We start from the raw sequence: 14,037 nt of genomic DNA on the forward strand, positions 1-14,037 counted from the left end.
CTCCTCTGCTTGTATAGTTGCCACATTATAAACTAGCCATTTTTTCTTTTATTACTGTGAGAGTGTTTTTTCCTCTTCTATCAGCAGAAATGACCCTCTGTGTGCCGGCAGTCACAGCTGCCCTCAAGGACATTTTTTTCTGACATCTTTTATTCAATTAGCCCCCCTCACAGTCTCTCCACACTGATCTTGTGTTGTATGTTTTCATTCAACAGGAGGCTTTTGGTTCACAAACCATTTCACAACCTCGACACAGGCTTTTGTGTTCAGAAGCCTCGTGGAAATTGCTTATTTTTTCTGTAAATGCGCCTACATTTTCATTCAATCTGGAGATCTCACAATCATTCGTGGACGTTCAATCTCTGCCCCATTATTTCATAAAAATAGGTTTTAAATTCCATTGGGGTTAAGGGGGTAAGTGGATCTTGATCGAATGGGAATCTAAATGCATTTCCTGTCCGTTCTAGTTTAGAGAATTTCAAATGTGAATAAAACCATTTGAACTCCAAAGCCCTCTTTCTCTTTTTCAGCATCCTGTCATCTTTCCAGCTCTCCTTCTCTCTTTGGGCTCCTTCAAGGGTCTCTTCACACGCTCACCGCTCTCTTCTTGCTGTGCTGTTTAACCAGCCATGCCAACGGCTGCAAATTGAGGGTGTTATTTGGTGTTTGGAGCCGTCATATTGTTCAAAGAGCCACCACTTTTCTTGGAACAATGACAGATGTACTGAGATGAATGAGAGGTGTGAAATATAAAGAAGAGCACATGAAGGTCACTTTAGAAAGCTTTTGAGGGTGGACTTCTTGGGATGAACAGGTAGAAAACACCGCTTCTGTGAAAACGATTATTATCGGCTCTGTTGAGGCTACTGCACCGTCTAGTGGTGCAGAGGTGCGTGAAACTGATTAATGGTCTTGTTTGATTCAGCACCATGGACAGCAGCATTCAAAACACCGGTGCAGCTCACAATGTGTAATAGTGATGCGGAAAACTTGGCAGGTACTTGTACTGATTGCACATAGATTATATCTGCTGAAAATGAAGACGATTTTGTCTTCTTACGGTCCTAAACGAATTAATCATAACACATCTTTTTTTTTTTTTTTTTTGGTTATGAAAGCAGACATGTTCTAATCAACTGTGTTGAAAATGTGTGTACGATTTTGACATGGACGTGCCTGAAATACATGTCTATTTTCCCCTTTATTTAATTTGTTGTAAGTTATGTGGTTCTGTTTCGTATTTGTGCAACTCAGCATTCTTGTTTGGATGAAAGAGTCCCATCAGCCTGTCTGGATATTTTGCTGTTTAATTAAATGTGATTTAACTGAACATAAGATTTAGAAGCTATTACTGAAGTGAGTTTCTCTGAGAGAGAGAGAGAGAGAGAGAGAGAGAGAGAGAGAGAGAGAGAGAGAGAGAGAGAGAGCGCACAGCCCACTGGCTGAAAGGGAGGATGCAGCAGCATAGATAGAGAAGCAGGGCTGAGGATGGAGGATAGAGAGATGAAGAGTGAGAACAGAGATTCACAACACTCTCTCCACTGATCATAGCAGGTGCTGGACTTTCATCCACATCTCACCGATGTCCGAGGAGAAATGGCTGTGCGGTAGGACCCGATGAGCTCCAGCATCTGACCGAACGAACTTCAGATTCTCTTCCAGTTTCGAGCTCATCGATCAGCGGCTCTTTCATTCTGTCCCAAGCTTTTTTCGCGGGATCTTTGCGGCATTTCCCGCCTTTAAATCAGCGTGAGCTGCAGCGCACGAACGGAGGCTGATGATGAATATGAAACACATCAGATCGGGCATATAATGGGCATCGAGGACACGGGCATGAGGAACGGACGGGCTCTGTCCGATCAGTGGGCCGACAGCGTGGTGGTCCGACCCCGGACTACCGAGCAGCACATCACGGTGCATAAGAGACTGGTGCTGGGCTTCGCCATCTCCATCCTCACCCTCATCATCGTCACGGCCATCGCCATCACGCTCAGCGTCAGCTTCGAGAGATGCGCCGCGGAGAGCAGCGGGGCTCTGGCCGCCAACGGCTCCAGCAACAGTAAGTGGAAACAGTCCCGGGACGGGAACATCAGTCACAGAGACTCGGAGGACGGCCAGCAGCCCTGGAGACACCTGCGCTTACCGGCCACCCTGCGCCCGCGCCACTACGACCTCCGCCTGACCGTGCACATGGAGAACTTCAGCTTCTCCGGCGAGGTGAACATCGAGTTTGAGTGCGTCAACTCCACCAAGCTGATCGTGTTGCACTCGGACCGCCTGGAGCTGGACAAAGTGCTGGTGTTTTCGGACAGTAAAAAAGCGGGCGCCATGCGGATCCAGCGCCGCTTCCACTATCAGCCCAAACAGGTGTATGTGATCGCGCTGCACAGAGAGATGAAGCCCCTCAGAACATACAAGATCAACATCACCTTCACCGCGCACATCGAGCACGAGCTGCTGGGCTTCTTCCGCAGCTCCTACATGCTCAATGGAGAAAGAAGGTAAAATCTGTTTTTAGTATCAGTTTTAAAGCCTCTCATAAGGTGTCATCTTGCTCAGATTTACTAACAGTTACCATGGGAACGACAGATGCTGCATGGTGTTCATATGTGCATGTAAGCATTACTCAGTTCCATACTTGTTTTAGGGCTAATTGCACCGGAATGCCTAATAGAGCAGTACATTTCAACAGTAGAGCAGAACAAGCAACATGGGATCTCAATCAAATACAGTAGACCTTTTACTGTTCAATCTTTCATTATAGAAGGATCAATCTTTTTGGGGAAAATACACATTTAATTCTGTTTGAGGTTAATAGTTATCTGTTTGTTTTGTGAGGGAATTGTATCATCGTGAATGGATTTTTGATGTGTTATGAATAAGGCAAATCAACTGTCAAATGCAACACAGTGGTGACAAGTTTTACAAACGCATCATGTGCTTAAGAAAAAGAAAAAGTTTGGGCTTTGGCAGTCCACCTGTAACTTTTAACATGACTATTTTCCCCCGATGTCTGTCTGAGACAGAGCTATTTGTAATCCTTCATTGAAGTCAGAGGTCACACAGATGTGAATGAACACTAGTCAAACTTGTCCTGCAGTCACATCAGTGTCTGATTCTACATTCAAAAATTATTTTACTGTAAGACATTGAGACCGAGTCATAAAAATTCACACATTTATATTAGGGTAACCTTAAAGGAACTATTTAAGTGTAATCATGCAGCTATACTGTTATTCAGTTAAACAAACAGTAATATTAAACCATGTTAATTTTTGAAAATATTCTACTGTATGTAATCCTAAATAACTCATATAGAGTTAGTGATTACCAAAAGCTTATTTTATGCAACTTTACAGTATTTTCTAGTTTTTTTCAGCCTTATATATCCAGTTATTTCAGGTCAGCCGCACTGAATATCAGCTTCTTGCTCCTGTTTTGCGGCTTCTGACTCTTCGTCCTCTGAGAGAAACTGGCTGATATTTGAATCTTTGCCCCAGGTTTTCCTGTATTTGAGACATGTTTAAGCTTTGTTTTACCCTGAAGGGTTCGCTTTCATGGATACACTTCTGTCCATCTACTAGTTTCCTTTCTGCCTTTGCAGAAACTGCTGAAGCTTCAGTCTCAGCTGTAAACACAGCATGTTCCGGGTTCACAGAAAAGATTCTTCATCAAAAGCTTTTTTCCAGCGCAGGCTGAGGTCTTGATATTAAGAGCGTCTCTGAAATAAATTCAGCATGTTTATGTTGAGACAGCATCTCTCAGCTCCACGGGCTCTGAAGATCATCTAGTTTACTGTAATCGGCTCCTGCTGTCTGCTCGTATTTCCTGAACACCATGAACTGCAGGATCTCGCAGGATTGAGAAAATACCTGTGTTTATGTAGTTAGACGTGGGCGCTGGAGCATTAATCCGACATCTGATGGTCTGGTTTATCCTGACTTTTACCAGAAATGTTTTCTCACACATGAACAGGCAGAAAACATCTCCACCCAACTCAAACACCTCCACGTGTGACACTGCAGGGATTTTCAGTCTGACGTCCCTGCAGATTCTCCTTCAGGATGTCTGCTAGTCTGATTCCTCCTACCTGAGTCCCCAATGCGATCTTTAAATACTGTACATAATTTTAAGTATCTATAAATAGAGAGGAGATGTAAACAGATGGGACATTATAGGCTCATTCTAGATTATTAGTGCATGAATGGCCACTAATGAGAGTAAAAAAGTGACAGAAAAGCAGGAGTGAACAGAACGCTCTGCTGGTCAAGCTGTGGGTGGTGACAGCTTTAATATTCATTAATGCAGATATCTGTAATGGAGCTCTCAAAACCACATTTTCTGATGTATAATAATAATTATAATAATCACACTTTAGTAATAATCATAATAATAATCCATTACATTTATGTAGCGCATTTTCTAGCACATTTACACATTTGGGAGGAATCTCCTCAGCTATAACCATGTGTGTGCAGCATCCACCTGGATGAAACAATGGCAGACATTCCGTGCCAGACTGCAGAGTGATGAAGCCAATTAGTAGATATAGGCATGGTTAGGATGCCGGAGACACACCTCTACTCTAATGACTTCAAAGTATTTTAAAGTGACAGGGCCTCAGTTTAACGTCTGATCTGAAAGACTGTGCTCAGTAACACCTCTTCCAGCAGCAGCCTCGTATTTTCCCATGTGGTCTCCTATCCAGACACTGACCAGGCTCAACACTGCTTAGCTTTAGTGGGCAACCATGTGAGAACAGCAAAGTGATAGCGTCTTGAAAGTAAGAGTGATAGCTGCTGGCAAGTATATTCACTTATAAACTTCACAAATATACAGTAGATGATTTTACATTTTGCATTTCCCAAAAATCTAACTTTTCAAAAACTTTAATGAAGCAATTCTGCATCATTAGAATTATATCAAGGTTATCCAAATAGTGTTTGTATGTGTATTTAGATACATTTTTGTCTTTTTAAATTAACATTAATTTAGAGACTCCCACTTATTATTGATTGCCTCTGCCTCCTGGATTATACGTTCAGCTTCAGTTATCATAAAATACTTTTTAATCATGGTTTTTAAAATTAATTTTCTTTCTGTATTATCTATGATTTTTGTGTTTGCTAACATTTTCTGATAATCTCATAAACATTGCTGCCTATCCAAGTTTTAGGAACAACAAATAATAAGTTGACTTCTAGTTGATCATTTGGTATCAGAAGTTGCTTATATGAAAGGCAACAGCCTCTAGATTATGCTTATTTTACCAAAATAAAATCTGATTTTTAATTATTTAATTAGGACAGTAAGTTCTGACTTTGCTTAGACAAAGGTCTTGTCATTTAACAGAAATAATGTACAGTATAAAATATAAAGTCATGGTGCAGTCAAAAAAGAATTAATATTGTGATTGACTCCAATAAGCTTGGACGACTGCATCCATACATCTCTGCTGTGACTTAAATAACTTATTAATAAAGTCATCTGCAATAGCAAAGAAAGCTTTCTTGCAGTAGTTCATCAAGATTCTTTGGAATCATATTCAGTGCCTCCTCCATCTTACTCCAGACATGTTCAATGTCTGGTGACTGGGCTGGCCAATCCTGCACCACCTTGACCTTCTTTGCTTTTAGGAACTTTAATGTAGAGGATAAAGTATGAGAAGGAGTGCTATCTTGCTGAAGAATTTGCCCTCTTCTGTGGTTTGTAATGTAATGGGCAGCACAAATGTCTTTATACCTCAGGCTGTTGATGTTGCCATATTTGTTGCCGTATTTGAGATGATTAGGATGCAGTTCAACAGATGATTTATCAGAAAATTCTACCTTCTGCCACTTTTCCAAATGATCAACTAGAAGTCAAATTATTTATTGTTGATCTTAGAACTGGGATCGACGACAAAAAAATATATCAGGTAGTGTATATACATGTGTACATAATAAATATGCACAGTAAACACACTTAAATTATGTCAAAATTAACTTTTATTTTTGAATGTGATTAATCAAAATAAATTTTTTCCCAGTACTACAAAAATATATTTTGTCTGTCCCTACGTTCTGGTCAACTCAGTTATACTGGTTACAGACATATAGTCTGTAAAGCACTGATAGATTAAAGAAATGTCTGACTTGCTTCAAGTGATGCCACTTCTTCTGGTGGGAAACTCTGGAAGGCATTGAGACATGACATTTAGTAGATTCATTGTGTCAACTCTTAGAATGTAAGAATGTTAAGCTAAAGCGGAAAATGTCAACTTAGTGATTTAAAAAGTTTAACAATTACTTTAACACCAGTTAGCAACAGATTATACATTTGTTGTATGTCATTCCAGTTTAAGGAAAGTGAATGGGAAATGTTTGAATTTTTGCAAGTCACATAAAACTATAGCCGCTTATGGTTCAGATTCTTAATTTATTTTGATTAATTATTTTTATTTCACTTCAAAGACACCAATGCAAGACCGGTTTGACAGCTTTTTATTATTTTCTTGTCATTTAAATAGCCTTATTTTGTCAATTTTGTTTGTGCGTCACAGATGGTTTTGATGTTTACAGCTGTCAGATTGCTTACAGATATCAGCTAAACCATTATTTCTGTCTAACATTTCTGGTGTTATTTATTATATGTCGACATCTGATGTAATTTAGTCGTTGTGGTGAAATAATTTTGTCCATCTTCACGCCAGGAAGCTCATTAGTGTGATAAAAATGCACCGCGATGAATCTAGTGATGGCAGTCTGAGCTCATTTGCATTCAGGAAAGTCATGTGACATCCAGTTTAATGAAGTTGAGGTGAAATGACTTTTCACCGCAGAATCTTAGAATAGTTCAATCACACATATAAATATTCCAGAGATTTATTTCATCTCACCTTTCTTTCCTCTGCAGGTTTCTGGCGGTGACGCAGTTTTCTCCGACTCACGCTAGAAAGGCCTTCCCGTGTTTTGATGAGCCCATCTATAAAGCCACATTCAGAGTGAGTCTGAAACACGAGAGCTCGTATCAGTCGCTGTCCAACATGCCAGTGGAGGCCACCACATCTGATGAGGATGGATGGGTGACCAACCATTTCTCCAGGACGCCCCGCATGTCTACGTATTACCTGGCCTGGGCCGTTTGTAACTTCACCTACAAAGAAGCAGTCGCAGACAATGGAGTCCTGGTGAGTCAGTTTAATTCTCCAAAACTCAGTTAGAAACAGCTGACTGCATTTTTATTGTTCCAGAATGCTTCACTAAAACTAGTGAGCAGCATTTTAAGGGATCACAGATGTGCTTTTGAAATGAAGACAGTATTCCAGAAGGTATTCTGCCTTGAAAATATCTCATTTAACAGATTCTGAGGTAGCATTCAATGTAGGTTTAAAAATAAAGATGATTCTAAGATGCACTACAAAGAGTTCAGCAATATAGTTAATCCAAAAATGCAAATAACGCTACATTAAAAAAAGAACACATTTGTAGTAATTATTTTCTTTGTAAGATTGAATCTTTTATAGTTTATGCATATTTTTAAGAATAAAAATTGAGTAAATAATTATACAAAGTTTCACTTTCAGTTTGTCGGACTTGGACTGCCAGTTTTCTCAGTTTCTTTTGGTTTCTTCAGTTGTAGGAAAGTTTCATACTTAGTTATTTAGTTCCTGAAATACCCTTTAACTAATAGTTTTCAGTTTGTTTATGCTTTGTTCATGATTATCATCATGACAATCTTGTTTTGAATTCGTATTTACTTTGTTTATTTGTCTTTGCTAAGCTCACTCTCTCTCTGTTTCTGTATCCTGACATTGTGAGTGTACAGTAGTAATTTTTTCAAAAATGTTCTGATACAAGAATGAGTGTTGTTAAATAGTTTCAGGACAACTTTGGTTAAAGATCTTCATTTACTTTACATGTACTGTATATAAATATTAAGTTGTTTTGACAATTAATGGAGCATTTGGGCTTGGAAATTGAGATACAGCCTGCCAGTTCATAAATCTGGCACTGATTTTGACCTCCCGTATCATATTCCATCTCACTTATGATTTATTTTTATGTTTGTGCACAGCTGAATGCACAGGCCTTCAAATATACTCTATTTGCATAGCATACGTGTACACAGGCACTTGACAGATGCTCCCTAGAAAGATCAATCCAGTTTCTGTCTTTTTCTCTTCAAAAGTGTTTGCACTTGTTTTAAACATATTTTCATGCCCTCACACATATACTATATGAATCAAAAATGTTTTAGCTCAGGTTCGTTGGAAATACGTGCCCGGCCAACTTCTTCTTTTTTTTTTGCAAAATGTGATGTATGTTGCTCCAGGTGTATTTCATTGCACGTTTCAGTAACAAATCCACCAGAGGGTGTTCTACATTTTTGTGAATCTGAAATACATTGCCTAGGGTATGTTTTTTTTTTCAAGCTCTGCTACGTTTCAGCTGCATGTCATTCTTGTATACATTCACAAGAAGGTGGGGCTTATTGTAACAATGCACTAAACCAGGGGTGTCAAACTCAGTTACTGAATGGCAACAGCCCTACATAGTTTAGTTGCAACCCTGCTTCAACACACTTACCTGTAGGTTTCAAACAAGACTAAAGGACTAAATGAGTTTTGTCAGGTTTAATTAATCAGGTTTGGAACTAAACTGTGCAGAAATGCGGCCCTCCAGGAACTGAGTTTGACACATGTACACTAAACCCATCCCTAAACCTAACCAATAGTGTTTTCAAAGCCAAATGTAAGAGAAAAGTGCACTGCAACCAGATAGTGATACCAGTAAATATCGAGAAGGACCTTACGGTTAAATTAAAAAATGCACTGTTCACACAGTCAAGGATGTTTTAGGTAAACAAACAGTGATTTATCATTTTATCATTACTTTTTTTACACAGATGACATTAAGAAGGAACATTGAAACGTTATCTGACTAACATCTTGCAGCTAAATGTGTCTGGAAAAACATTCAAAGGCTGTTATTTTCATTAAGAACGCAAATGTGAATACGTATAAATGTCAGCGTGTTCGAAACGTGAACACGCTGTTTCCTTCTGTGTTCACACAGAGCAGCATTCCAGCAAATTACCGGTAATGTTACAACTTCTTTTTCTGGAAAATTGCCGAAACGAATTTACTGGTATTTTCAAAATGAGCCTGTTCACACATGATCCCTTCTGAAAAAGGTCTCTATGTGTGAAAGGGGCTATACTGTAACTTTGAGTTGTCAATATGGAGATGGGTAAAGCATACGTACATGATCAAAAATCATAGACAACGTTAAGTGGTTTTGTGGTATTTATTTGTTATTGTGCTAAGAAATTAAAATACTTTTTTTTGTGGATAATATGTCTCTCTAGATATAATTAAAGAGAAAAAGAACAAAAGCTTTTGGCATCACATTGCCCTATAGCATTAATTTTACCTATAAACTGCAGTCAAACTTATGTTAAAGTTTGTTTTTGCATTTTCACAAAAATGTAGGCTTAAACACTTATTTATGTTTTTTGTGGCCTTTTTAATAGTTTGTCATTTTTTTCTTTTCTAACTGTGAAACAACAGACTGATTCAGTGTTGACTGAATCAACTTTGTGGATAAGCTAAGTAATGCAATTAGAAAAATCAGATGAGGCATTCACTGTTCTTTTGACCAAATATGTCTGGTATGCAAACTAAAAAACATGCTGGTCTTTAAAATGCAGCTGCTTATATAGGTAATAGACAGCATGTTTTAGAACAAAGCTATTTCCTTGCACACAGTCATTGTTTATATGAAGCTTACTGTAAATTCATACAATCAATATGTAATGGTTACACAATCAATATATATTGAATACATTAGTCCAGTGGTCACAAAGTCACGTGTGCAACTGGTGTCCACTTATTTAAGCTGATGTCCAGGATTGAGTTCATGATGAACTCATCCATGTTTTAAATGTCATATGAGAACATTCTTGAGGTGAAGTTTAGACATTAAGAAGCAGCTTCACTGTATTACTTTCATCACATGCACTTAAATGTTTTTATTTTGGGCACTGGATCTCAGCAGAGACGTGCTGTTTGTTACCGATCTCCCGTTCACTCAGAGTCCTGTAGTCATATTAGACACTTCCTGACGGCTTCCTCAGAGTCTCCTGCTGTTTGCCCTTGCTCAGCCTCCTCCTCATATTAGTGTAATTAATCTCTCTCCTTCAGCATGACCGCGCTCTCCTTTCTATCAAATCATCTCTGCCATGCTGACTGTGCTCTGTGCTTCTATCTGGGGCATTTATGCCCACACCGTGGCTTGTAGCGGTTAGCCGAGCGCCAGTTTCCCCCATCAATCACATTAAAGCGGCGGGGCAGCCCCTTCACTCCATTCATCATAAAGATTCGTCTGTGTGGAGCGAGAGGAAAGAGCGTGGGAGAGGAGAGTTGGAGAGGAGAGTGGAGTTATTACTCTGGGTTTATGGGCAAATACTGATCTACCACACGCACACGTGTAAAGATCTCATCAGACCTGAAGCCGTTGCCTGGACTTTATGGATTACGCTCTTTAAGAATATGGATGAGGAGAATCTAAACTCTGCTGACGTATGGGTGAGCCCCCAGTTTTCTGTTACAACCGCTAGAGGTAAGATGTAACAGTAAGGGGTATTTTTTATGAAAATGAAGAAAAAAATGAATTAAATGATTATATATAAAAGAATGTGTCAAATCAGAAAGATATGTAAAGTGTTTTATGCTCTCACCAGCCAATTATTAGGTACACCTGTCCAACTGCTAGTTAACAGAATTTTCTAATCCGCCAATCACATGACATCAACTTTATGCGTTTAGGCATGTAAACATGGTCAAAACGATCTGCTGCAGTTCAAACCGAGCATCAGAATGGGTAAGTGACTTTGAACTTGGCATTGTTGTTGGTGCCTGACGGAGCCTACAGCCTACCTGAGAACACCACAGCCTACCTGAGTATTGTTGCTGACCATGTTCATCCCTTTATGACCCCAGTATACACATCTTCTAATAGCTACTTTCAGCAGGATAACACGCCATGTCATAAGGCATGAATAATCTCAGACTGGTTTCTTGAACTTGACAATGAGTTTAGTGTACTCAAATGGCCTTCACACTCACCGGATCTCAATCCAATAGAGCACCTTTGGAATGAGGTGGGATGAGAGATTTGTTTCATGGATGTGCAGCTGACAAATCTGCAGCAACTGAATGATGCTACTATGTCAACGTAGGTCAAAATCTCTGAGAAATATTTCCAGTATTTTGTTAAATCTATGGCATCAAGGATTAAGGCAGTTCTGATGACAAAAGGGTGTCCAACCCGGTACTAGTAAGGTGTACCGAATAAAAAATCACATTACATGCAAACAGAATAAAATAAAATCCAAGTTAGCTTACCCAACTCCCTAAAGAAAAGCAATACAAACAGTTATAAAGTAAAATGGCATCATCTCCCATACTTTTCTTAAAATGGTAAAAGCTAAGTATACAAAATATACAATATACAAAATTCCAAGACGTATATAATTCAAAATCACAAAGCTGTTTCTTTAAACAGTCAATGGTCAATAAAGGGGAAAATCTGGACACAGTAACAAACAATAATCAAAATATCTTTCTCTCTGATCTGAAACACTAGGTTTACAGTAATCAAATTATTTTCTTAATCTAAATAAGACAATAACATGATTAAGGTGTTTACATGAGTTGCTTTTTGAATGTTTCTTTCATGATCCCGTTTTACATGTTATAGTGCGTAGATTGATTAATCTTGTTGTGTCACCATCCTATCCAACATTTCCTCCGCAATTTCATGTAATTTTATGTTTCAATTTTATTTTTTTACTTTAACTGCAGTTCGGCAGTTTCACTTTCATTCAGGAACCTTTCATTCATGCCCGCGTGACGAACAGAAATATTGGATGTGATCATGAAGTAAGGACTGGTGATGGAATGGAAAGAAAAAAAACCTCCGCATTTCATGACGCGGATGTCTGTGGTCCTTTTCTGACTCGGTAGTTGCAAAGAATAGTGTCAAACAGTGTGTGTATAAACTATCCTGTCGCAAAAAGTGGCAAAATGTCCTACATGACAGTTATAGTTTGATTTAGGTGTTTACATGTCTGTATGTGCACTTATATGCACAATAATGCAACTAAAATAGGAATACTTCACATGTCGATTTTGACTTTAGTCGGATTAAGGTAATCAAAAATCCCTGTTTACATGGTTGACTCTTAAACAGAGTATGGTTCTAATCATATTAAAATCGGATTATTGGTGTCCATGTAACCGCACTCACTTTCTCTAATAATTTACTTTACCTGTATGATTTCAATAAGCAATCATACAGGTAAATTAATAAATCAACTAAAAAACTCAACCAATCAATTAGCCTTTATTGTTATAGCGCTTTACTACAACCAAGGTTGACCAAAGTGTTTTACACAAGTAAAAACAAATTATACAGCACAACTAAAAAGCAGACGATGCAAAACAATACATTAAATATCACACAAACATTAAAACATAGAGAAGTGTCATAGCTATTCATTTAAAGCCACTTTAAACAAGTTGGTCTTAGGCTTGGCTTTAAAAATTGGCAGGTCAGTGATTGTACGAAGCTCAGTAGGAAGAGTATTCTACGGTTTAGGACCTGCCACTGCAAAAGAGTGATCACCCCACTGCTTGTATCTTGACCAAGCAGAAGTTGACCAGCAGATCGCAAAGCTCTGCTGGGTATGTGAATGTGCAAAATTTTGCTCAAATAAGGAGCAAGGCCATTGACGGCATTAAAAACAAACATCAAAAGTTTTAAATCAATTCTAAATTTAACAGGGAGCCAGTGCAGGTAGTAGAGAATAGGTGTATTGTATTTACTTTTCTGACTGTTAGTTATCATGTGAGCAGGAGCATTATGCACAAGTTGTAAATGATGAAAACAAAGAAAACTAACTAACAATTAATGGTGTATAGTGCAAATGAATGATGTGAAGTCAAGTAGGACTGCCGGACCAATCACCACATCTTTTTTTATCATTAATGACCACACCCATCTAAAAGCAGTCAGGAACAGAAAGAGAAAAAACAACACAGAGGTCATAAAATACCTGCAGGTCATATAGGGGTCAGTTGAGTAGTAGCGTTTTGGGTTTTTACAGCAATGAATTTGAACTTTATGCATTTATCAGCACAGTTATTGATGCATTTGACTCATCTTTCTCTACCTCCAGCATAATGATCTGTGTGTTGAGTGGATTAATGATGCCTGAGATTGTTTCTTGTGAACTGCAGGCTTTGTTTGTTGTCATCGTTAAACCTACAACTATGCATATATATTTGTACTTTCGAATTTAATGAGCCACGATGAAAAAAGCAAATAAATACATTTACATTTTAGGCTGCCGTTTCATTAAAAAAGTATATTTTCAACATTGAAAGCCAAACAAAAATGCAAAATGTGGAAAGATCGTTAGCGAGGTGGGTTTAAGGATAAATTAACAGGATTAGAACTGTCATTTGGTCTTGTGGCTCATTTAATTTTAAATCAATGACAAAACAAAACATTATTTACTTTAGATTCACTGATATTTAGCATATTGTGTATTCTTTAGGATGTTTTATTTGTTCCGTTTGTTAAATGGTATTTTTGGAATTTTTGTTACCTTAATTTATATTTTAATGTTTATGTTTAATTTGATTTATTTATTTTTGACTGGAATGTTTGATGAACTTTTTTGGCATCTTTTTTCTTTCTTTTACTTTTAAGAAAGTGTTTGGGCAGCTTGTTTTGTTTTTTAAGTATTTGCTATTGCTGGTTCTATAGGATAAACATTGTGTTTGTTGGTTTGCTCTGGTACTTGGTATGTTTGTTTACTGTTTTTTTAAGTTCTGTTAGTTTAAAATGTCTGTTTGTTTGCTATTCTTCGTTGTTTAGCTTGTGTGTTTATTGATTCGGTTTGGATCATAGTTTTGATTAAGTTTTCTTTAGTTTTTTTCTTTTCTTTCTGAGCTTTGATGTTTGTTATTTCATTCAACTTGTTCTGTTT

The 14,037-nt window shown here is 38.0% G+C and overlaps 1 protein-coding gene across 4 annotated transcripts in view; it reads left to right on the plus strand.

Annotated features, from left to right (window-relative positions):
• Positions 1–14,037, plus strand: part of trhde.1 (thyrotropin releasing hormone degrading enzyme, tandem duplicate 1) — a 202,183-nt gene that overhangs the window by 11,983 nt on the left and 176,163 nt on the right. For 2 of the 4 annotated variants that reach the window (XR_012402103.1, XM_001345421.9), the window contains exons 1-2: positions 1,458–2,501; positions 6,895–7,168. Coding sequence is in view for 3 of the 4 variants with exons in the window: in XM_001345421.9 (XP_001345457.3) it covers positions 1,813–2,501; positions 6,895–7,168 (963 nt within the window). In the remaining variant the exon portion in view is untranslated. Of the gene's footprint in view, positions 1–1,457; positions 2,502–6,894; positions 7,169–14,037 lie in introns of those variants that run through there. The other 2 variants (XM_073947198.1, XM_073947197.1) reach the window with 1 other exon arrangement.

Source organism: Danio rerio, chromosome 4, assembly GCF_049306965.1.
Source record: "Danio rerio strain Tuebingen ecotype United States chromosome 4, GRCz12tu, whole genome shotgun sequence".
NCBI lineage: Eukaryota > Metazoa > Chordata > Actinopteri > Cypriniformes > Danionidae > Danio > Danio rerio.